General features: G+C 37.5%; 1 protein-coding gene across 3 annotated transcripts in view; it reads left to right on the forward strand.

Annotated features, from left to right (window-relative positions):
* Positions 1–14,190, forward strand: part of LOC121961554 (FERM domain-containing protein 5-like) — an 83,817-nt gene extending 69,627 nt beyond the window's left edge. For all 3 annotated transcript variants that reach the window (XM_042511629.2, XM_088079678.1, XM_088079672.1), the window contains exons 6-14: positions 2,522–2,645; positions 4,512–4,599; positions 4,863–4,951; positions 6,092–6,155; positions 6,508–6,599; positions 6,688–6,762; positions 6,940–7,008; positions 7,141–7,247; positions 10,449–14,190. In XM_042511629.2, coding sequence (XP_042367563.1) covers positions 2,522–2,645; positions 4,512–4,599; positions 4,863–4,951; positions 6,092–6,155; positions 6,508–6,599; positions 6,688–6,762; positions 6,940–7,008; positions 7,141–7,247; positions 10,449–11,032 — 1,292 coding nt within the window. In that variant the 3' untranslated portion in view covers positions 11,033–14,190. The remainder of the gene's footprint in view (positions 1–2,521; positions 2,646–4,511; positions 4,600–4,862; positions 4,952–6,091; positions 6,156–6,507; positions 6,600–6,687; positions 6,763–6,939; positions 7,009–7,140; positions 7,248–10,448) is intronic.
* Positions 14,191–22,952: the final 8,762 nt, after the last annotated feature.

The raw sequence follows: 22,952 nt of genomic DNA on the forward strand, positions 1-22,952 counted from the left end.
TCATGTCCCTCCTATTGCCTCTAATGGCATTCGCTAGAATCTACCACAGCACACTGAAATCAACCAATCATAGCCGAGGAGTCTGTAACGCAGCTGTTCACAACAGTTCGTGTGTACCTCAAATGAAGATGCTTACATTTATTTTTGTCTTGACTGTGTGTCCTTGGGTATCAGTCAGTGTCCCCTGTCAAAATTCAGTGGTTTTTGTGAGTCAGTGAACACAGCGCAGACGGAGCTCTTCATTAGTCCTTTTTTTTCCTCAGCAGCAGTTTGATCAGTTGATCCACTCGGAGCGGATCAAGTCAGACAGATGAGAAGAGCAGACAAGTGAAGGCAAGCTTTTAGACCGAACAAACTCATTGTTTAGTTTCATTTTGACTGTGCCTGACTTTCTTCTGCTTCATCTGTGCCCAGAGAATGGTTTGTGCACCAAAAGTATGGAGCAACAATAACCCACCCTTAATGAACGGTAAAAACGCAATCAGAATGTGGCTGTAGATGTTTAATCATGGCGATCCGCCTCAAATAGATACGTAAATGTGTGAGAGATCCTGCATGGTGTCCTTTGACTCGTGCATTTAAACCTATTAAAAGTTTCACCTCACACATTATTTTAATGAGAAGTTTCCTGGTGTAATTTCGGTTATGACTACCCTTAGCTTCCACAATATATGATACATATTATCATGATGTTTGTGACCTACTGTAGACATCATAATTTCCGTATGACCCGGGCTTGTAAATAAACATTTGCCAGCTGTGTTTTGTGTGTGTCTGTGTACTCACATTCTGCCATATATGAACTTTACTGTGTGTTTTTGTGCAAATGTGCAGGCAGTGCGCTCAGAGGTTGAAGGCTCACACTGCTTTCATGTCTTTGTTTGACTGGGACCTTGAGAATCTGAATACATTGTTTTTACCTTGAAATGAAAATTCTTACTTCAATATGCACCATAAAAAGAAATTTAGATACAGTTCAGACTTCAAAAAAATATCAAGGGATTCAGTTAAAAGTTGGTTTGTTTCCCTTTGAGAAAACCAGGCAGTTTTGTGGAAAAGTTGATCATTTTGGACGATGCCAGCTTTCCATTTGACAGGCTTCCCTACATGTCAGACCTATCAACATGCAGAGAGGTTAGATGCATTAAGGAACAGTTTCCCTGTCATGCGCCGCACCAACCATATATCCATCCAGCCTTTTCTCAGCCAATTTCTGAATCAAAATGTACCTCGTGTCTCTGTGACGCCCACAATACAATACATTGAAAGACTTTGGCTGATATTGGCTTGCTTGTTACAACTATATGCAGGTGTTCGTAATTCTATTTACTCTATCAGATAATGTGAAAACTTCAGCACTGGCTAACTGTAGGAATTACAGTTAGTATGGTATTATGTGCTTTAGCTTATTTTTGCTTCCTATGACTCGGTCCTCATCACTTCGCCTGCCAAATAAGTGGCTGTCTCAGCCCCTCTGTGTAGAGCTTTTCTTCACCAGGTTTCTCAGGCTTATATAAGCATTCTCCGGCACTGTCAACATGTCAGAAAGTGTGAATCCATAATGTCTGTTACACATATATACTGGAGCGCTTTTGGCTGTCTAAAATGCTGTTTTTTCAACAGTAAAGGCTGCCAGCGCTGTACAGTGCTCTCCGGAGAGCGGACCGGTAGCCAAACTCTCCATGTAGTTCCTCCACCATCTGTAAACGGATGTCAGTGGTTTGTAAACTCGGATGCTGAAGCTGGCTACAGTGATGCGCTGGCAGGTATTTTGGATGGTACAGATTTGCCAGCAGAACAAGTACTGCATGGACTCAATGTTAACAATTGGAAGAGTTCTTTTTTAAGATAAAGCAGTTTTTGTGTGTGCCCTTTTTGTGCATAAGTGTGTTGAAAACCTTGACTTCTTGCTCATTTCTTTGTGTGCAAATATGAATTGTGAGTTTAAGAGTGCTAAGGCATTATCTTTAAACACCATGCACACAGTACTAACCCTTTCAGATCAGGACAATCAAATACAAAGTTTATAGTTGAAAAATGCCTTTGGTGCAGCAATTAAATATAAAGCTTAAATTTGATACATTTGATTTGAAGAAATTATTGAAATTCTTTTTAAAGGTCCAGTGTGTATGATTGAGGGGACCATATTAGCAGAATTTGATTATATGATATTAGCAGAATTTCGTTATAATATGATAAGTATGTTCTCTTTACTGTGCGATCACCTGAATATAAGACTTGTTGTGTTTTTGTTAGAATTTGTTATGAGCTTCATGATTGCAGTTACTTTCTTCTTAATCTATAAATCATCTGCCAGCATTACCATTTGGTCATTGCAAAAAACATTTTAAAACTTGTTAGGTATGCATCACATATTATGTAAATGTTCGAATATTGTTAACATTGTGCACTACTTCTACTAATTGCAGCCATTGACAGCTGGGATTTGGAAAGATGATTTCATAAGTGGATTAAAACATTAAAATCCAACCTAGATCTTGTCTTTTTGCTCATTTTCCAGCTGAAATTGGCGACTACGACCCTGGGAAACACCCAGAGGGCTACAGCTCCAAGTTTCAGTTCTTCCCCAAGCACTCGGAGAAGTTGGAGCGGCGGATTGCTGACATTCACAAGACTGAGCTGATGTAAGGTGACACCTGTCCATGTTCCTTTGTACCTGTGTCCTCCTTCACCCCTACAGCAGCACAGTGCAGTGCAACACAGAAGCACACCTGGTGCCACACTCTGAAATGCATAAGTCAGTCACTAAAATGAAGGACTGCTGTGATGGTTTTAGGACTCCATGATGCAATTGTGTTATAAGACATTGTAGTCAGATTATTATATGTAATTCCTCACAGTCACTGAAATGTATTTTTTGAACACATCTGCAAGTAAATAATCTGATATACAAAACTATAGGTTTGAAATTTCATAGCTACTTAATGCACTGAGTATTCACTTCTATTCATTTGGTTTGTGTGTGTGGTGTGTTTTAATTTAGTTTTGTTTTACATGCTTTGCATTCACACAAGCTCTGTAGACTTGCCTTCTCATCTCTGCAAAACGAGGCACTGAAAATTTTATGCACGGGCTCAGCGAAGACTCTGACCGATACACATGGCTGGTTGTTGAAAGCGCCAGTCTGCAGCACCCTCCTGACTATTTGGCCAACAGGGTGCTCCTTACATTTCACCGGTTTTTGAGGGGTCCAGCCTCAGGCAAGCAGTGGCCTGAAACCAGTGCTCGGGCAGCCATTAATGGTCGAGTGAATTTGGATTTGTTCCCCTTGGTGGTGCCAATAGTTTAAGTCTGGTCTAGTTTAAGTCTTAAGTATTCACACAATTTAGCTTCCATTTTAGAAGTAGTGCAAAGAAAAGTCAGCTTGACCTGTGCTGTTTTATAATTTAACACTTTCTCCTGCGGGATGTTTTTTGATCCGGCTCCGAGTGCATGTCCCATCCTCGGCAGTAGATTGGACACACAGCCGGTGATAACCACTGTAGTGCAGTCTCCACTCATTCTTCCACATAGTGTAAATCACCTCTTCAAAGAGGTGTTGTCATACAAGTTTTACTGTATCATCAGCAAAAGCGGCTCTACCTGGTTGCCAATCCTTCAGACTGGTGGTGTCGGCAAAAACTGACCATCTTTTGGGATTTTGTGTGTTCAGGATAGGTTTTATTTTATACTATCATAGGTGTGTTTGTACTGTGCCTGGGGACTGGTATGAGTTTGTAGTGGTCAGTCAGGTTCAGTTAACATTGCTTTGCCTTATCTGCCTTAAAGTGGAAGGGTGCCAGACAGTGTGTGCCAAGGTCACAGCCATGTGTCATAGCAGGTACACGTGGAGACTGTGATCAGATACAGAGACACTGTCATCCTGTGACTCCTCCAGATGATGACTTCATGGTTGATGGGTTAGGGTGAAACAGCCAATGTACTGCAAGAGGTTTGCAGGAACTACTACATGTAAATTTCAGTGTGCAAGATGTGAACTCTACTTGTGCTCATATATAATAATAATAATAGTAATAATAATAAGGTTGTAATGTGTTAACTTTTGATTATTAACCACTTGAATAAAACCTATCTGTTGTAGAACCTTTTGTTTTTTCTACAATCTCCCATCTTTTACACACAAAGACAGTGTTTTCAACCCAGGTGGACACAGCCTCTGGTGAGAGATTTGATCCTACACTGCCCTCTATTGCTCATTTCCACAGTCTTCTTTGACACCTGCTTTGATCAGTCACATGCATCTCCCCACACTGGAGTGTCAGCACCTGAGACCATTTTAGGGAAAAAATATTATCACAATTTCCTGCATGGTTAAAACTACAGTAGATGGGTGATAGAGAGTAATGTTTCAGGTTTTATCTCATTCATCAAAAATTAGCACAAACTTTAAATCATATGATGATTAAATGGATTAAGGTTTATACACAGCAAAGGTTTGCAGCTGGTTGTGACAGTTACCTGTTTGCTGACTTTTTGTTCTTTTCTCCCAGAGGTCAGAGTCCTGAAACGTCGGAGCTCAACTTCCTCCAGAAGGCTCAGATGCTGGAGACATATGGAGTAGACCCTCACCCATGCAAGGTGGTCTTTACAAAACACATGTATTCTTAAATTATTATCATGTCTTTTTTATGAGCCCATGCTTTATGCTCATTTTGATGCAATGAGGTTTAAATCTTGTATATTTTTTGAGTAAATGTCAAAATAAATCATAAAATGAATTTTGTCATACTGCTCACTTAAAATGGCCTTTTTTAGGTTTAGAGTTATATTTGTGTTGTAAGTTTCCTGATTAAAAATTCTTATTCTACAATAACATAAACACGGGTTTATGTGCTTCTCAGGATGTGTCTGGCAACCCTGCTTTTTTGGCTTTTACTCCCTTTGGATTCACTGTGCTACAAGGAAACAGAAGGGTCCATTTCCTCAAATGGTGAGTTCAAATAAACAGTTAAAACTATACATGGTGCTCAATAATAACTGTATTTCACTTGATGGCCACAGCATATGTGCCCACATTAATGGGCAAGAGTTTGTCACTGATTTTAAAGAAAAAGTAAATTCCTCAAACACCATATGGGCCAGTGCATCATACTGAGCAGAGAGAAATACACATTTTTACCAGCAATGAGAAAAACCTTCCACCAACATGCATCCTCTGTGAATCAACAGCTTGTACAAAATAAAGTGCCAGCAAACTCAACAAGCTGCTTAAGTCCAGTTCTTCAAGTTTTCATATCGATATTCATAACACACAGCGAGCGGTCTAGTACAACTCTGCTACACTCTTCTTCTAAATAATAGAAGTTTCAATGCCAGCAAAGGAAAAAGAACGTCCTAAAATTACTCCAAAGAGCTTGCTTGGCATAATCCAAGTCTTCTGAATCCAAACTCTGGTTCCAAACATTTGGTTCGTTGTTAGATTCTTAATCCTGCAGGGATCAAATGTACAAGTCATAATACAATACACCCCAGCTGATATTTTAAAGTACCTCCAGTTATTGTGTGTGAAACTTTGTGGGAAAATGATCAAATAAATAGTGTTCACTTTCAATATGAAATAGTTTATAGTGGTCATGTATGTAAGGATAGGGAGACAGAAAAACTCAAAGCTAATTCTGCATACTGAACTGAAATCTGAGGCAAAGGAATCCAAAGGAAACAAAAAGTAGCCAGTGATCCGTACTAGAAGATAATAGTAACCTTTTCTAGACAGCAGAGTCATTCAGCTGTGAAGCTGCATGCTCTGAGGTTTTCAAAGACTTCTTTGCAGATGTGGTGTTTTAGATTTTGTTTTTAATTTAATGTCTTGCAGTTTATTCTTGTCATTTTCTGTGACTGGAATAAATGTGTCTAGACTTTTCAGCACCAAAATGAAACACAATTAATATTTGACCACCTTTATCCATTTCCTCCGCTCACTTTTTTCTCTGTCTCCCTCTTTCTTCTGCTATTTGTTTCCCTTTCTTTCGCTTTATCTTGCTTTCTCACTTTGTCTTCTTATGTCTTTATTTGTCTTCGTTTCCCTCTCTGTCTGTCCTTTGTCCTGTCCATCTCTGGATCTCAATCTCAGGGAGGAGGTGACCAAACTCAAATTTGAAGCAAAGACATTCCATATATATGCAAATCAGAAGGAGGTATGTGTATGCATTATTAAAACCTTGCTCTTTTCTGGCCTGTGGAGCTCAGCAAGTTAAATAAGTATCGCCTTGTTTTATGTATGGGGCCAATGTAATCTATCCTCTATACAAAGTAAATTATTGAGTAAAATGTGTGTTAGCCACAGGTTTTAGCAGACATAGGAATAAAGTAAAGCCACTGTCTCTGAGATAGTTAATACTGTATGTGTCATAATTCACCCTAGCCAAGAGCTCAGTAAATCAGAAAAAAATACGTAGACATTTTCTCTTCACATGATGAAAATCACCTCTAGGAGTGTGGCTGATTTATTTACACCATGAATGAGTTACAGTACTGGACTTGTTACAGGATAAGAAGATCATACTAACATACTTTGCACCTACACCTGAGGCCTGTAAGCATCTTTGGAAGTGCGGAGTGGAAAATCAGGCCTTCTACAAGTAAGTCACATGACCTGAAACACCAAACTGCAGACAGGGTATCATGTTTATCATGTAAATGATGTTTTCTCTCTCCATTTCTTCACAGGTTGGAAAAGTCGAGTCAAGTTCGCACTGTGTCCAGTAGTAATCTCTTCTTTAAGGGTAGTCGCTTTAGATACAGGTATTCAGTTGCTTACAAAGTATTTGTTGTCCTTCCTAGATGAACATGTTATGAATGTTTAGTTCATATGTCAGAACAGACATGGCTAAAAATGTTACACATTACGTTACATTGTTTTAGTGCTCACATTTTGTATAAATCACATAATAATAGACTGTCTTTTTTATTTATTTTCAGTGGCAAAGTTGCAAAAGAGGTGATGGAACAAAGTGCCAAAATTAAGAGAGACCCCCCTGAGATACACAGGTTAAAAAATCTAAAATATAATATATAGAATGTTGCCTGCAGACCTAAAATGAGTTGAAATGTGGTTTGACAAATGTTAATGCAGTGTATGGAGAACATCATGGGTGCATATGAGTGTGTTTTGTTGTCTAGGGCTGGCATGGTGCCAAGTAGGAGCTGTCCATCCATCACCCACGGCCCCCGTTTGACCAGTGTGCCCAGGACCCGACGGAGAGCTGTGCACATCTCCATCATGGAGGGTAAAACACACACCCCAAAGAATAGAGAAATAATGTTAAAAAAAAACCACTGTAGCTGACAACAGTCCCCAACCTTTGTGACATCATCTGGGCCAAAGCTATATAAAGTGAATATTAGAAAACAACGATTTTTTTTAATAAAATCGTCAGTGTTTGGCACTGGTAGCATGATTAACATTTCAAACATTTATTCATTACTTTAGCTTTTTCAACAGTGTCCTTACTTTTCAAGTACTTTCAGCTAATGCTGGGCAATTAATATTATATTGATATTATGATCCTAAATTTGATATCCTTTTTGCTTTTTGCTATCTAGTCCCTTTTTTTTTTTACTGTATTACAATATCAGTTTTTGGATATTGCTATATTCTGAGACTTGTTTTTTCCTGGTTTTAAAGGCTGCATTACAGTAAAATAATGTCATTTTCTGAACTTACCAGACTGCTCTTGCGATTCCATTATTTGGCTTTACCCTTTCAGTCAATATGTCCAAAATACTGATGATTATTTATCAAAAATCTCATTGTGAATTTTTTTTTTTTTTTATGGAAAGTCAATCCCACAGTATCATCACAATATTGATATTGAGGTATTTGGTCAAAAATATCATTTGAATTTCTTCATTTTACCAAGCCCAACTTTTAGCTATTTCAATCCATGACTTATAGCTAACTGTTGTTCACACTTTTTACTTACTTTATTTTGTAAGTACATTTCATGCACTGCCAGTTGCCATACCTTGTCTTCAGGAATCAGTGTGGGATTTTCAAAAAGATCAGTCTTTATTTCTGTTTACAAATGAGCAAACTACTTTATTTACTACTCTATTTATCTTTCCATGTGCCCTCTGACAACTGCAGAGGGTGCCCAGGGGTACAATTTGGTTGGGAATCACTTTCTTAGTTTGTGACTTTATCACAGTAGCAGCATTTGTGGGTCAGTTTTAAGACTCAAACAGCCTCACATCACACACTGAAGTTCCTTTAGCCAGTGGCCCCAGGCATTATTTTGACATGTGAAAGTCCTCCTGTCAGTTTATAAAGGGCACTTACTGTCCCCTCCTTCCTCCAACAGGCTATTAACCTTTTGCTAATGCTGCCACTGTCAGTTTGCTCTCAGTCAACAAGCCTCGCTAAAACTCAATAAACTTATGACACAGTGAGTTTTCAACAACAAATAAAGTGGTCCTTTGACGAACTAGCCCCCCTCTTGTCATTGACATCATGAGCAGGCTCTGACATTGCACCCCACTGTTGCAACACTGAAACAAACCCCCCTGTGTTTTGTCCTGTTGCTCTGTCTATGCTGGCATTTCCACTGGTAATAATATCTCAGCCTGAAAATAGCTCCCGCTGTCAGGGGCCATGCCATGTGTGTCACGGTCCAACAGCAGGGAGGGACGATGTGAACTGTGGCACATTCCCGGGCCTTGTCTTTCACTCTCCGTCTGTCTGTCTGTTTATCTGCCGCTGTCAGCCCACCCGCCAGCATGTGGGAGTTCACTGTGGAGAAGGGAGGGCTGCTTCACTAGGCAGCCGCAGTCGGAAACAAAGACAGACAGCAGGAGGATAGATTGGGGAGTGGTACTTTCAAGAACACGCAGAGATAAAGCAGGAGAACAGCAGAAGTGTGCTAGAACACAGTGAGTGTCAGACAGCTGTCTTTTTGAACCATGGTGAAGTGTCTGATCCGGATCAAGACCAAGGTGAACGTTCACTTGCGTATGATTAACCACTGTTATCGAGATGTGAACGTGCGCGTGCTGTCTCTGGGACCCAGGCTCTTGGGCAAGGCTCTGGGGGTCCTACCGCTCTTCCCCGCCCTCCCTGGGGGTTCTTCCACTTCAGGCTCTGCTCCTGGGTCGGGACAGAGCTCCAGGACCCCTTCCAGGCTAGCTGTCCCTCCTCAACTCTATGGTTGCAACCCACCAGCCAATTGTGCAGGTAAAAACAGGGGCTGGTTTAATCGTGCAGGATTATGGAGCGCCGCCTTTTTGTGGTTCTTTTTGGGGGATCAACAAATCTCTCTTTAAGAGTAGTGTTCAATCAAAGAGCCAAATACTTCAGGGGGGCTGCCAAAACCCCAATCAATATCACATCCGATAATGGAATTTTCTAATAATGTGATCAAGTGTAATGTGTTTAGAACTTTACATTGTTATTATTTAGCTTTCAGAGAGGATCAAGGTACAGCTGAGTAACCGTTGTCTACAAGGTAGACACTTTTGTTACCACTTTTGAGTATTTGATTTAGACATAGATTACATGAAAAAAGGACAAGATCATTGTCACGAGCACCCAGCTGGCCACCAACATGTTTTTGACGTTGATATTTGGTTGAATTTAGGTTGTGATGGAGGCTAATTCTAACATCAATTTTATGTAGAGTACTGATGGACTTGTGTTGTTAAGTTCAGGGGTGAAAAGGGTGACAAAAATACAAACTCTTTTTTTTATATCAGCATTAAAATGTGGATTTCTAGTTGATTTCAGCATCTGGGTTTTGGGAAAGAAATCATCCTAGAATAAATGTAATGTGAAGCAGACATCAGTTAAGGGCACTGAAAGGAAAAAAACAAACAGTCAAGAGCGTGAGAGGCCGAGCACCTGGTCCAAAATACTGTCAAAGTACATTGTGCTAACATTGTGGTTCGTGAAAATTGTAGTTTTGCTCTTTACAGCTATTGTAATTGCTGTTTAGTCAATCAAACGGCAGGGCTTAATCATGATTCTTATACATTTATTTCACAAACACAACAACAACTAAAAAACAGTCACTAGATGATTTCAGTGAGCTTGGCATTTGGCTCTTTCTCAGGAGACATGATTAGGCTACTGTAACAAGCATTTCATCACGGTAACCAAAATCCAGCATCTTAAAAATGTCTCATGGCAATGGCATCTTAAAGTTGAATAATGATTTTTAGTTGTGAGGTCTGTAGAACAAAACCCAACAACTGCAGATAGTCACAATACTATCATCAACATGGCATGAAAGTTTAGCATCACTGGATGCTGGATTTTAGCTTCAGGACTAATTAAACTCAAATTGATAGATAAAAGATAATTTACCCTTAAACATTCTCTTTTAATAGCTCAGGAATTATTTTTCTCTTTTAAGGTTTTAAGGATAAGGAATTTCTCTTTAAATGTGTCTAACTCCAGGTTATTAGACATGTCTCCCTTTGTGATGTGTTTTCAGGTCTGGAGTCCCTTCGAGACAGCGCTCACTCCACACCTGTGAGATCCGTCTCCCATGGCGATTCTTTCATGTCTTCTCGGGGCCATCTGGTGGACGGCAGCGAGGCAAGCACCTCAGCAGTCATCTCCGACGAGGCCTACAGCCCCTCAGACAGCGTGCTGCCTACACCCGTGGCCGAACATGGGATGGAGATGCCTTTGGCTCGTCATCTCAATGGTGCTCCCTGCAGCATCGATGAGGAAAAGGAGTCCGAGGCGGGCACATCGAAGGAAGGAGAAGAGTTTTCTTCCGGCAGGAGAGCACTGCGTATGGTCAGGAGCAGGCCGTCACCACCAAGCGATGTGGAGGAGCTGAACAAGTTCATCCTGAGCGTGTTGCGTCTGTTCCTGGTCACTATTGGACTGCTGTTCGCCCTGCTGCTGCTCCTCATCATGCTGACAGAGTCAGACCTGGACATTGCCTTCCTGAGAGACATCCGCAAGACACCTGAATTCCAGCAGTTCCACTTTGAATACTTCTGCCCTCTGCGGCGCTGGTTCGCCTGTAAGTTACGATGGATGGGAGGTTTCCTCATCAGCAAGTGAAGCAGAGACTGATGGACACAAAACAGGCCTCCACTGAAGGACATGGGACACACAACAGACAGGTCGAGAGAGAAGAATGGCAGCCCCATTCCCAATGTCAACTCAGCTTCTCCCAGGAAGGAGTTCCTGTCGCAAGCCACGGACTGTCCCCTGAAGAGCCTTGTTTATTACGTTTGACCATCACTGCGTGGAGAGGAAATCACATTTTACTTTGGAAAATTCAGGTCATTTCAAGGTATTTTATTTTTTAACAATGCCACAGTAACAGGTTTAATTTAAACACTGAAAGAGACAAGTCTGACAGACTTCACTCATTCAACCACAGATAATAGTTGCCTTTATTTTTGTATTAATTTATACGTTGCAACATTACTGTAAGACAGAGTGACCTGAAGTGTGACGGTGTGCGTCATGTGACCTGAGAGTTTGAGTCAAGTTTGAGACAAGATGAGATGGGAGGCAGTCTAGCTCATCTAATTTTCATATTTCAAAGCCAGTAACATTCATGATAGTTAAACGTTACTATGGTCACTGCTACGAGTTTGAAAATTGCTGTGTTGAGTTGTACAAGTATCTGGATGTTAGAGGAAGTGCGAAAATGGAAAACTGAGCAGCACTTACTGAATGTATATCAGTCCTGTGTCAAATAATATTTGCTGTTATTACGCGTAGTTTTATCAAATTGTTAGCCATTATAGGAATTTGCTATATGGAGTCATAAGCAGAGATTGGACTAAGTCATTGTTTTGCAAGTCACAAGTAGGCTAAGTCCCAAGTCTTTCCACTCCAAGCCCCAAACCCAATCTCATGTCTTAGGCTTTCCTGAACAAGTCATAATGCACTCTTCCCCAAATTTAATGCCATTTTAACAAGAGAATACACAAATCATGAATGTTTTGGGTTTTTTTTTTTATAATTTTTTTTTTTTTTTAATAAGCTGTTAAGCTAATATTAGCTTGTTAACAATGTTGAAATTAGCCTCCGTAGCTAGAAGTTGTTGCTGTCATTTTCGACACACAAGTTTTGCATACTGCAATTAGTTCTTTTTTTTGAACACTGCATAGTTTTTGCACACAAACAATCATCTTTGGTATATTTTTTTTCTATCTGGCACTCAGTAATATAATGTTAGTTCTTTATGGCTCTCATAGGATGCTCTGGGATATATTCAGAATAATTGGATCTGGAGAATTAGGTGTCGACTTGCTGGCAATGAGCAGTGTTTATGTTAGCTGATTCAGGAAATGAATTGATTTGTGGCACAGCTTTTTAAATGACATACTTTTTAATCTTTGGGCTTGGGGAAAGGCGTATTATTTAAGTAGTATTTTCAAGTATTTTCAAGTCAAAAGGCTCTAGTCCAAGTGAAGTCACTAGTCACTGGTGTTAAAGTCCAAGTCAAGTTGCAAGTCTTTTTTAGTTTTGTCAAGTAGACTCTAAAGACATCAAATTTACGACTCAAGTCTGACCCGAGTTCAAGTCATGCGACTCGAATCCACATGATACAGTGAAAGCAATGAATAGGAAAACAAATTTGGCACACGTTGACAACTTACCAAGTTTTTCTGATGGTCACGATGTGATAGTACAACCCAATATCTCAATACTGAATTTAAAGAAATGCTAAGAACTGGCTGTAGTTGCTGTTTGACTCAGGAGTGATATTGGTGCTGCTCAGTCAAATGGCTCGATTGATAATTTTTGTAATAAGTGTTTGTGGTCAGATGTCCATTAACAGTGTGCTCACGTTACCATTTTTGTCCAGCCACTATAAATTATGGATAAATTGTAAGGATATAAGTAAGTCATGGAGGTGGTAGGTTTACTGATTTTATAAAGTAGCAGCCAAATAATTCTAATAGCTACAATCAACTTCTGTGTGTAAGGAACAGATGTCACTTTGCCGTAGTTACTTTTACAGTAGTTGTAAAGGTGATGGGACTGTGTGAGCTAGCACTGTAGTGATAGTGAAGTGTTTGGTTAGTTCTTTGACTCCCACACTCAGTAGAAGGAGTTTATCTTGATGTGCAATATTGTTGATATTCAAAAAAAAACAAGATCTTTTCCACTGAGGAAAATCTGACCTTGTTTTACCTTTGTAAAGTGCAAAAATTAGTGCTATTTTCTGACATTATACAGTTAAGAGAGCTTATTTTTAGTCCATGTTGAGTGAAGGTCATATGAATTTGTTTAGCCCTGCTGTGTTCAAGTTTATGCATTTTTCTGTAAAGGCTGAATATATTTAAACCATATTTCCATTTTTACAAACGGATGTCTCGTTAACACGCAGAGATTTCCTCACAGCAACTTTTAATGGACCTGAAGTGTTATTTTTTACAGTGGATGTATAGTTTTCAGCCCTGCTGTCAAGAAAGCCTAAGATAAGTCATGTTTACGTCCTACTGCAATCTTCATCATCGCACCTACCAAAGAAACCTCTGTTGTCTGATATTTCTGTCAGTTTGCGTCAACAGAAGAAAACTCTGATAGTCTGCTCTCCTCCTTCAGCCTTATTACACACAGTATGTGTTATTTCACAGGTTAGCCTGCAATCCAGCTTCACAGCCCAGAGCAATCAACAACGCAACTTAAAACCATACAGTCAGTTAGTATTGGTCCTCACAATGAGCCTACAAGTGGTTGATCAGGATACATGTATATGCTGTGTGTCAGCAGGTACATATCAAGTAAAGTGGATGTCTAAGTTATAAAACAAGAGAAATGCTTTAGGACAGCAATTGACTGAGGGGTTAAGGCCATGCAGGTGGAAATATTATAGTCTCTCCTGAAAAAAAAAATCACAGATTGAAAGTTAACACAAACCAGTACTTTGAGAATCCCCATAGTGTTAAATTCCTGGCTTTAAGTCGTGGTTTTATTTTTGTACAGTGTTGACATTTTAACATTCAGATACTGTGAAATAAGCAGAAGTATTCAAACTTCTGTTTTTTCTTTTAGTTTATTATTGGATGAGTTAGAAATATTACAGATATGATTATATTTAATAGAAGAAAAACACATATTTTGTGGTTGCTCTTCAGACTTGGTAAATTACTTACTATTTGCTCTAAGACAGAGCTTGCTGGTTTTTAATTGCATTAGATTTTTACGTCCTATGATCATATATATATATATATATGTGTGTATATATATATATATATATATATATATATATATATATATATATATATATATATATATATATATATATATATATATATATAATTCATGTTCACGCAGATGAAAAACTTTACAACATAATTTGAGCAATAAATATTGCAGATAGTTAATATGAATAAACTGCAAAAAGATGTGTCTGCGAGACATTCAAAATGTCTTTTTAATCCCTCAGAAGGTAAAACAGCCTGCAGATGCATGTGTGAAGGGAGTGGTGCCCACTGTTCCTGGTTACCTACAGTGGTACATAACGTTCTTATATAAATCCTGTTTGAGTGTTGCTTAATCCTCGACTGCTCTTCCTTTACTCATTTTAGAAAAGCAGAAAAGATACAAGTATTCCTCTGAAAGTATATGTAAATGAGGTGGACACCTGACAGTAAACCCGTTTTTCACTTTACTCTGAACAGGTGTTATCAAGACAGAAGTGAAGCAGTTTGTATTTTTAGCCAATTTAAAAACAGCAGAAGTAGCATATTCAACTACTTGAATAGTGACATATATATATATATATGTATATATATATATATATATATATATATATATATATGTGTGTGTGTGTGTATATATATGTCGCTAAAATTTGTTTCAAGAGGGGTTACAGTTCCACTGACAGGCAACTCTTGTGTTCATTTTGCTGACTTATGTAAACAGGAATAAGGCCCCTGATATGGTCTTACTGTAAGCTTCCTTCCTGTACCATGGCCCTGCACATGGAAATGTCTCTGTAAGCATGTGTTCTGCATTTATTACCTCCAAACAAGACTGCTTATTTCCAATCACTGACTTGAGACTGGTGTAATTTATTTATGAATAAATATAATCTATTCTTGACATCTGGCAGGTCATGCGATTAAGAGTTCAGTCTTGAATTTACATGAGAAACAGACCATCAGCAGTGTATCCCAAATCAGCACGTCTTGAGGATCCAAGCAGCATCAAGCGCTTCTAGAGCCCTATGGTCTTTCCTCTTCTTCTTCTTCTTGGTCTTTTGTTCTTCTTTTTCTTCTTATTCTTCCTATTCTTTTTCTTCTACTTCTTAATTTTTCTCTGCTTAAAGTGTGGGTGCAGCAAAAACCATATGATAAAAACTCACTGAACTTGGCACATGGGTTGCGAATTTCACCCACTACTTAGTCACAAGAGATGAAACTCAGTGACCTCAAGGTGGCACTTTAACAGTCAACTTCACATTTTAGCAATTAAAAATTGTCTTGTTTTTCATCTCTCAATTGATTTGCACATTTGCTCCAATGGTCTTCTGCTTTAACTATGGCAAATGTTACCACTTTTTCTCAGTTTTCTCTAAATCATACTTTCACACACCAATCCCAGACCATTTATCCAACTGTCCCAAAATTTCGAGAGGAACATCTACAGACTTTGCTGATCTAAAGTTAGCAAAAAAGATTTGATATTTGGATACTGAAGTCTTTTCAGCACATTCACTGAATTGTGACAAGAGATTCCTCCAAAGCAAATTATGGTCAATTCAGAAGTCCATCACTCTATAGTTTTTAAGAATATGCTAAATCAGTTAGCATTTACATCTCCTCTAGTCTTCATTTGAATGCTACCAAAATTAACAGAGATTCTGTGGATGTGAGATATCACGTTTGAAATGACTTGCAAATTGGAGTAATGGTGAGTGGTGATATTCAATATCTTGTTGTAATTTGTCTTATGCACAACATTTCTGTCATCTCATTATTAACCAAATGTCACCAAAATATTTGTCAATATACCTTAAACTAGCAGAATGATGTGAGATGTTTTTTTTAGAATTTTATCAATGCCTTGACAGTTGTAAATGCTTTAAGCTTAAAAAAACAAAAACAAAACCCAACAAATAAACAATGTATATGTGGTATTAGTACCTCAAGTTGTCAGAAGATGTGAAAGAAGCCATGTTTTCCTAGTAAGTAGGTCACCTGGTCTTGGAAACAAGGCTGTTACGTTGTTTGTTTGTTTCTTTGTTTGTTTGTTTGTTTTTTCCCCCCAGGATTGTGTCCTCAGAATTTTGTGAATAAGTTGTGTGGCATCCTTTTCTCTGACTCGGCTTCTGACTTATCTTGTGCTACTTTATCACCTGGTGGGCAGGTTTGAAGAAGTCAGCAGGAAAGTATCTATACCTGGGTAATTAACACAAGGTATGTATATGTTCCTGTTTCTGTTTATCGTTTGTGAACTCTTGCAGTTTAAAAGTTGAAATGCTTTATTTTGTGCCACTGCATTAATTTCCAATCTAATCGTATCTCATAAAATAGTGTGTTGTGAAAAATGTCAAGAAAAAGGCTGAAAACAACGTAGAATTTCATGTAGACATGTTGTAGTATAGCATGTTGAAAAAAACTACGAAAAAATGACCCAAAAAGTCATATAACAGCACATCAAACACATGACCAACAATGACAAATGGCAAAAATTATAAAATTTGACATGTCAGAAGACGGGCTGATAACAACATGGAATCATTTTTCGAAAAAAAAACACAATGACATACCATGTCAAACAAATCATAAAAATAAATGGCAAAAAATGTCAAATTTTGACATGTCCCCAAAACAGCTGAAAAACCCCAAAACAGCATAAAATAGTGTGCTGAGACACGCCATAGCACTGAAATGTTCAAAGACGGCCCAAAACACCATAATATGGAGTGTCGATAAAATGACAACAAAAGCAAGGCTTTAGTATGGCAAAAACGTCAAAATTTGACATGTCCCAAAAACAGCTGAAAACACCTCAAAACAGCATAAAATAGTGTGCTGAGACACGCCATAGCATTAAAATGTTCAAAGACGGCCCAAAACACCATAGTTTGGAGTGTCGAAAAAATGACAGAAGAAGAAAGACTATAGTATGGCAAAATTTTCAAAATCTGACATGTCCTAAAGACAGCTGAAAAAAATCTCAAAACTGCATGAAATACTGTGCTGAGAAACACTATAGCAAAAAAACTTGTAAATATGGCCCAAAACACCATAATATGGATTGTCGAAAAAATGACCAAAAAAGCAAGGCTATAGTATGGCAAAAATGTCAAAATTAAACATGTCCCAAAAAAGGCTGAAAATACCTCAAGAAGGAATAAAATAGCGTGCTGAGAATAAACCATAGCATTTAAACGTGCAAAAATATTCCAAAACAACATAATATAGCATGTTGAAAAACTGACGAAAAAAGCAAGGCTATAGTATGGCAAAAATGTAAAAAATTGACAAGTCCCAAAAACTGCTGAAAACACCTCAAGGAGGCATAAAAGAGCGTGCTGAGACACGCCATAGCATTTAAACGTGCAAAAATAGTCAAAAACAACATAATATAGCATGTTGAAAAACTGACGAGAAAAGCAAGGCTATAGAATGGCAAAAATGTCAAAATTTGACATGTCCCAAAAAAAAATGCTGAAAACACCTTAAAACAGCATAAAATAGCGTGCTGAAACACGCCACAGCATTTAAATGTGCAAAAATAGTCAAAAACAACATAATATAGCATGTTGAAAAACTGACGAAAAAAGCAAGGCTATAGTATGGCAAAAATGTCAAAATTTGACAAATCCCAAAAACTGCTGAAAACACCTCAAGGAGGCATAAAATAGCGTGCTGAGACACGCCATAGCATTAAAACTTACAAAAATAATCAAAAACAACATAATATAGCATGTTGAAAAACTGACGAAAAAAGCAAGGCTATAGTATGGCAAAAATGTCAAAATTTGACATGTCCCAAAAACTGCTGAAAACACCTCAAGAAGGCATAAAATAGCGTGCTGAGACACACCATAGCATTAAAACGTGCAAAAATAGTCAAAAACAACATAATATAGCATGTTGAAAAACTGACGAAAAAAGCAAGGCTATAGAATGGCAAAAATGTCAAAATTTGACAAATCCCAAAAACTGCTGAAAACATCTTAAAACAGCATAAAATAGCGTGCTGAGACACACCATAGCATTTAAACGTGCAAAAATAGTCAAAAACAACATAATATAGCATGTTGAAAAACTGACGAAAAAAGCAAGGCTATAGTATGGCAAAAATGTCAAAATTTGACATGTCCCAAAAACTGCTGAAAACACTTTAAAACAGCATAAAATAGCGTGCTGAGACACGCCATAGCACTAAAACGTGCAAAAATAGTCAAAAACAACATAACATAGCATGTTGAAAAACTGACGAAAAAAGCAAGGCTATAGTATGGCAAAAATGTCAAAATTTGACATGTCCCAAAAAAGGCTGAAAACACCTCAAGAAGTTATAAAATAGCGTGCTGAGACACGCCATAGCATTCAAACGTGCAAAAATAGTCAAAAACAACATAATATAGCATGTTGAAAAACTGACGAAAAAAGCAAGGCTATAGTATGGCAAAAATGTCAAAATTTGACATGTCCCAAAAACTGCTGAAAACACCTCAAGAAGGCATAAAATAGCGTGCTGAGACACGCCATAGCATTCAAACGTGCAAAAGTAGTCAAAAACAACATAATATAGCATGTTGAAAAACTGACGAAAAAAGCAAGGCTATAGTATGGCAAAAATGTCAAAATTTGACATGTCCCAAAAAAGGCTGAAAACACCTCAAGGAGTTATAAAATAGCGTGCTGAGACACTTCCATAGCATTCAAACGTGCAAAAATAGTCAAAAACAACATAATATAGCATGTTGAAAAACTGACGAAAAAAGCAAGGCTATAGTATGGCAAAAATGTCAAAATTTAACATGTCCCAAAAAAGGCTGAAAACACCTCAAGAAGTTATAAAATAGCCTGCTGAGACACGCTATAGCATTTAAACATACAAAAATAGTCAAAAACAACATAATATAGCATGTTGAAAAACTGATGAAGAAAGCAAGGCTATAGTATGGCAAAAATGTCAAAATTTGACAAGTCCCAAAAACTGCTGAAAACATCTTAAAACAGCATAAAATAGCGTGCTGAGACACACCATAGCATTTAAACGTGCAAAAATAGTCAAAAACAACATAATATAGCATGTTGAAAAACTGATGAAAAAAGCAAGGCTATAGTATGGCAAAAATGTCAAAATTTGACATGTCCCAAAAACTGCTGAAAACACCTCAAGAAGGCATAAAATAGCGTGCTGAGACACGCCATAGCATTCAAACGTGCAAAAATAGTCAAAAACAACATAATATAGCATGTTGAAAAACTGACGAAAAAAGCAAGGCTATAGTATGGCAAAAATGTCAAAATTTGACATGTCCCAAAAACTGCTGAAAACACCTCAAGAAGGCATAAAATAGCGTGCTGAGACACGCCATAGCATTTAAACGTGCAAAAATAGTCAAAAACAACATAATATAGCATGTTGAAAAACTGACGAAAAAAGCAAGGCTATAGTATGGCAAAAATGTCAAAATTTGACATGTCCCAAAAAAGGCTGAAAACACCTCAAGAAGTTATAAAATAGCCTGCTGAGACACGCTATAGCATTTAAACATACAAAAATAGTCAAAAACAACATAACATAGCATGTTGAAAAACTGATGAAGAAAGCAAGGCTATAGTATGGCAAAAATGTCAAAATTTGACAAGTCCCAAAAACTGCTGAAAACATCTTAAAACAGCATAAAATAGCGTGCTGAGACACACCATAGCATTTAAACGTGCAAAAATAGTCAAAAACAACATAATATAGCATGTTGAAAAACTGACGAAAAAAGCAAGGCTATAGTATGGCAAAAATGTCAAAATTTGACATGTCCCAAAAACTGCTGAAAACACTTTAAAACAGCATAAAATAGCGTGCTGAGACACGCCATAGCATTTAAACGTGCAAAAATAGTCAAAAACAACATAATATAGCATGTTGAAAAACTGACGAAAAAAGCAAGGCTATAGTATGGCAAAAATGTCAAAATTTGACATGTCCCAAAAACAGCTGAAAACACCTCAAGGAGGCATAAAATAGCGTGCTGAGACACGCCATAGCATTAAAACGTGCAAAAATAGTCAAAAACAACATAATATAGCATGTTGAAAAACTGATGAAAAAAGCAAGGCTATAGTATGGCAAAAATGTCAAAATTTGACAAGTCCCAAAAACAGCTGAAAACACTTTAAAACAGCATAAAATAGCGTGCTGAGACACGCCATAGCATTTAAACATGCAAAAATAGTCAAAAACAACATAATATAGCATGCTGAAAAACTGACGAAAAAAGCAAGGCTATAGTATGGCAAAAATGTCAAAATTTGACATGTCCCAAAAACTGCTGAAAACACCTCAAGAAGGCATAAAATAGCGTGCTGAGACACGCCATAGCATTCAAACGTGCAAAAATAGTCAAAAACAACATAATATAGCATGTTGAAAAACTGACGAAAAAAGCAAGGCTATAGTATGGCAAAAATGTCAAAATTTGACAAGTCCCAAAAACTGCTGAAAACACTTTAAAACAGCATAAAATAGCGTGCTGAGACACGCCATAGCATTCAAACGTGCAAAAATAGTCAAAAACAACATAATATAGCATGCTGAAAAACTGACGAAAAAAGCAAGGCTATAGTATGGCAAAAATGTCAAAATTTGACATGTCCCAAAAACTGCTGAAAACACCTCAAGAAGGCATAAAATAGCATGCTGAAACACGCCATAGCATTCAAACGTGCAAAAATAGTCAAAAACAACATAATATAGCATGTTGAAAAACTGACGAAAAAAGCAAGGCTATAGTATGGCAATAATGTCAAAATTTAACATGTCCCAAAAAAGGCTGAAAACACCTCAAGAAGTTATAAAATGGCCTGCTGAGACACGCTATAGCATTTAAACATACAAAAATAGTCAAAAACAACATAATATAGCATGTTGAAAAACTGACGAAAAAAGCAAGGCTATAGTATGGCAAAAAAGTCAAAATTTGACATTTCCCAAAAACAGCTGAAAACACCTTAAAAAAGCATAAAATAGCGTGCTGAGACACACCATAGCATTCAAACGTGCAAAAATAGTCAAAAACAACATAATATAGCATGTTGAAAAACTGACGAAAAAAGCAAGGCTATAGTATGGCAAAAATGTCAAAATTTGACATGTCCCAAAAACTGCTGAAAACACCTCAAGAAGGCATAAAATAGCATGCTGAGACACGCCATAGCATTTAAACGTGCAAAAATAGTCAAAAACAACATAATATAGCATGTTGAAAAACTGATGAAGAAAGCAAGGCTATAGTATGGCAAAAATGTCAAAATTTGACATTTCCCAAAAACTGCTGAAAACACCTCAAGAAGGCATAAAATAGTGTGCTGAGACACGCCATAGCATTTAAACGTGCAAAAATAGTCAAAAACAACATAATATAGCATGTTGAAAAACTGACGAAAAAAGCAAGGCTATAGTATGGCAAAAATGTCAAAATTTGACATGTCCCAAAAAAGGCTGAAAACACCTCAAGAAGTTATAAAATAGCCTGCTGAGACACGCTATAGCATTTAAACGTGCAAAAATAGTCAAAAACAACATAATATAGCATGTTGAAAAACTGATGAAGAAAGCAAGGCTATAGTATGGCAAAAATGTCAAAATTTGACATGTCCCAAAAAAGGCTGAAAACACCTCAAGAAGTTATAAAATAGCCTGCTGAGACACGCTATAGCATTTAAACATACAAAAATAGTCAAAAACAACATAACATAGCATGTTGAAAAACTGATGAAGAAAGCAAGGCTATAGTATGGCAAAAATGTCAAAATTTGACAAGTCCCAAAAACTGCTGAAAACATCTTAAAACAGCATAAAATAGCGTGCTGAGACACGCCATAGCATTTAAACGTGCAAAAATAGTCAAAAACAACATAATATAGCATGTTGAAAAACTGACGAAAAAAGCAAGGCTATAGTATGGCAAAAAAGTCAAAATTTGACATGTCCCAAAAAAGGCTGAAAACACCTCAAGAAGTTATAAAATAGCGTGCTGAGACACACCATAGCATTTAAACGTGCAAAAATAGTCAAAAACAACATAATATAGCATGTTGAAAAACTGACGAAAAAAGCAAGGCTATAGTATGGCAAAAAAGTCAAAATTTGACATTTCCCAAAACAGCTGAAAACACCTTGAAACAGCATAAAATAGCGTGCTGAGACACGCCATAGCATTCAAACGTGCAAAAATAGTCAAAAACAACATAATATAGCATGTTGAAAAACTGACGAAAAAAGCAAGGCTGTAGTATGGCAAAAATGTCAAAATTTGACATTTCCCAAAAACTGCTGAAAACACCTCAAGGAGTTATAAAATAGCGTGCTGAGACACACCATAGCATTCAAACGTGAAAAAATTGTCAAAAACAACATAATATAGCATGTTGAAAAACTGACGAAAAAAGCAAGGCTATAGTATGGCAAAAATGTCAAAATTTGACATTTCCCAAAAACAGCTGAAAACACCTCAAGATGGCATAAAATAGTGTGCTGAGACACGCCATAGCATTTAAACGTGCAAAAATAGTCAAAAACAACATAATATAGCATGTTGAAAAACTGACGAAAAAAGCAAGGCTATAGTATGGCAAAAATGTCAAAATTTGACATGTCCCAAAAACAGCTGAAAACACTTTAAAACAGCATAAAATAGCGTGCTGAGACACGCCATAGCATTTAAACATGCAAAAATAGTCAAAAACAACATAATATAGCATGCTGAAAAACTGACGAAAAAAGCAAGGCTATAGTATGGCAAAAATGTCAAAATTTGACAAGTCCC

The sequence above is a fragment of the Plectropomus leopardus genome, chromosome 1 (assembly GCF_026936395.1).
Source record: "Plectropomus leopardus strain MGB_pleo_1.0 chromosome 1, ASM2693639v1, whole genome shotgun sequence".
NCBI classification, from domain to species: Eukaryota; Metazoa; Chordata; class Actinopteri; order Perciformes; family Serranidae; genus Plectropomus; species Plectropomus leopardus.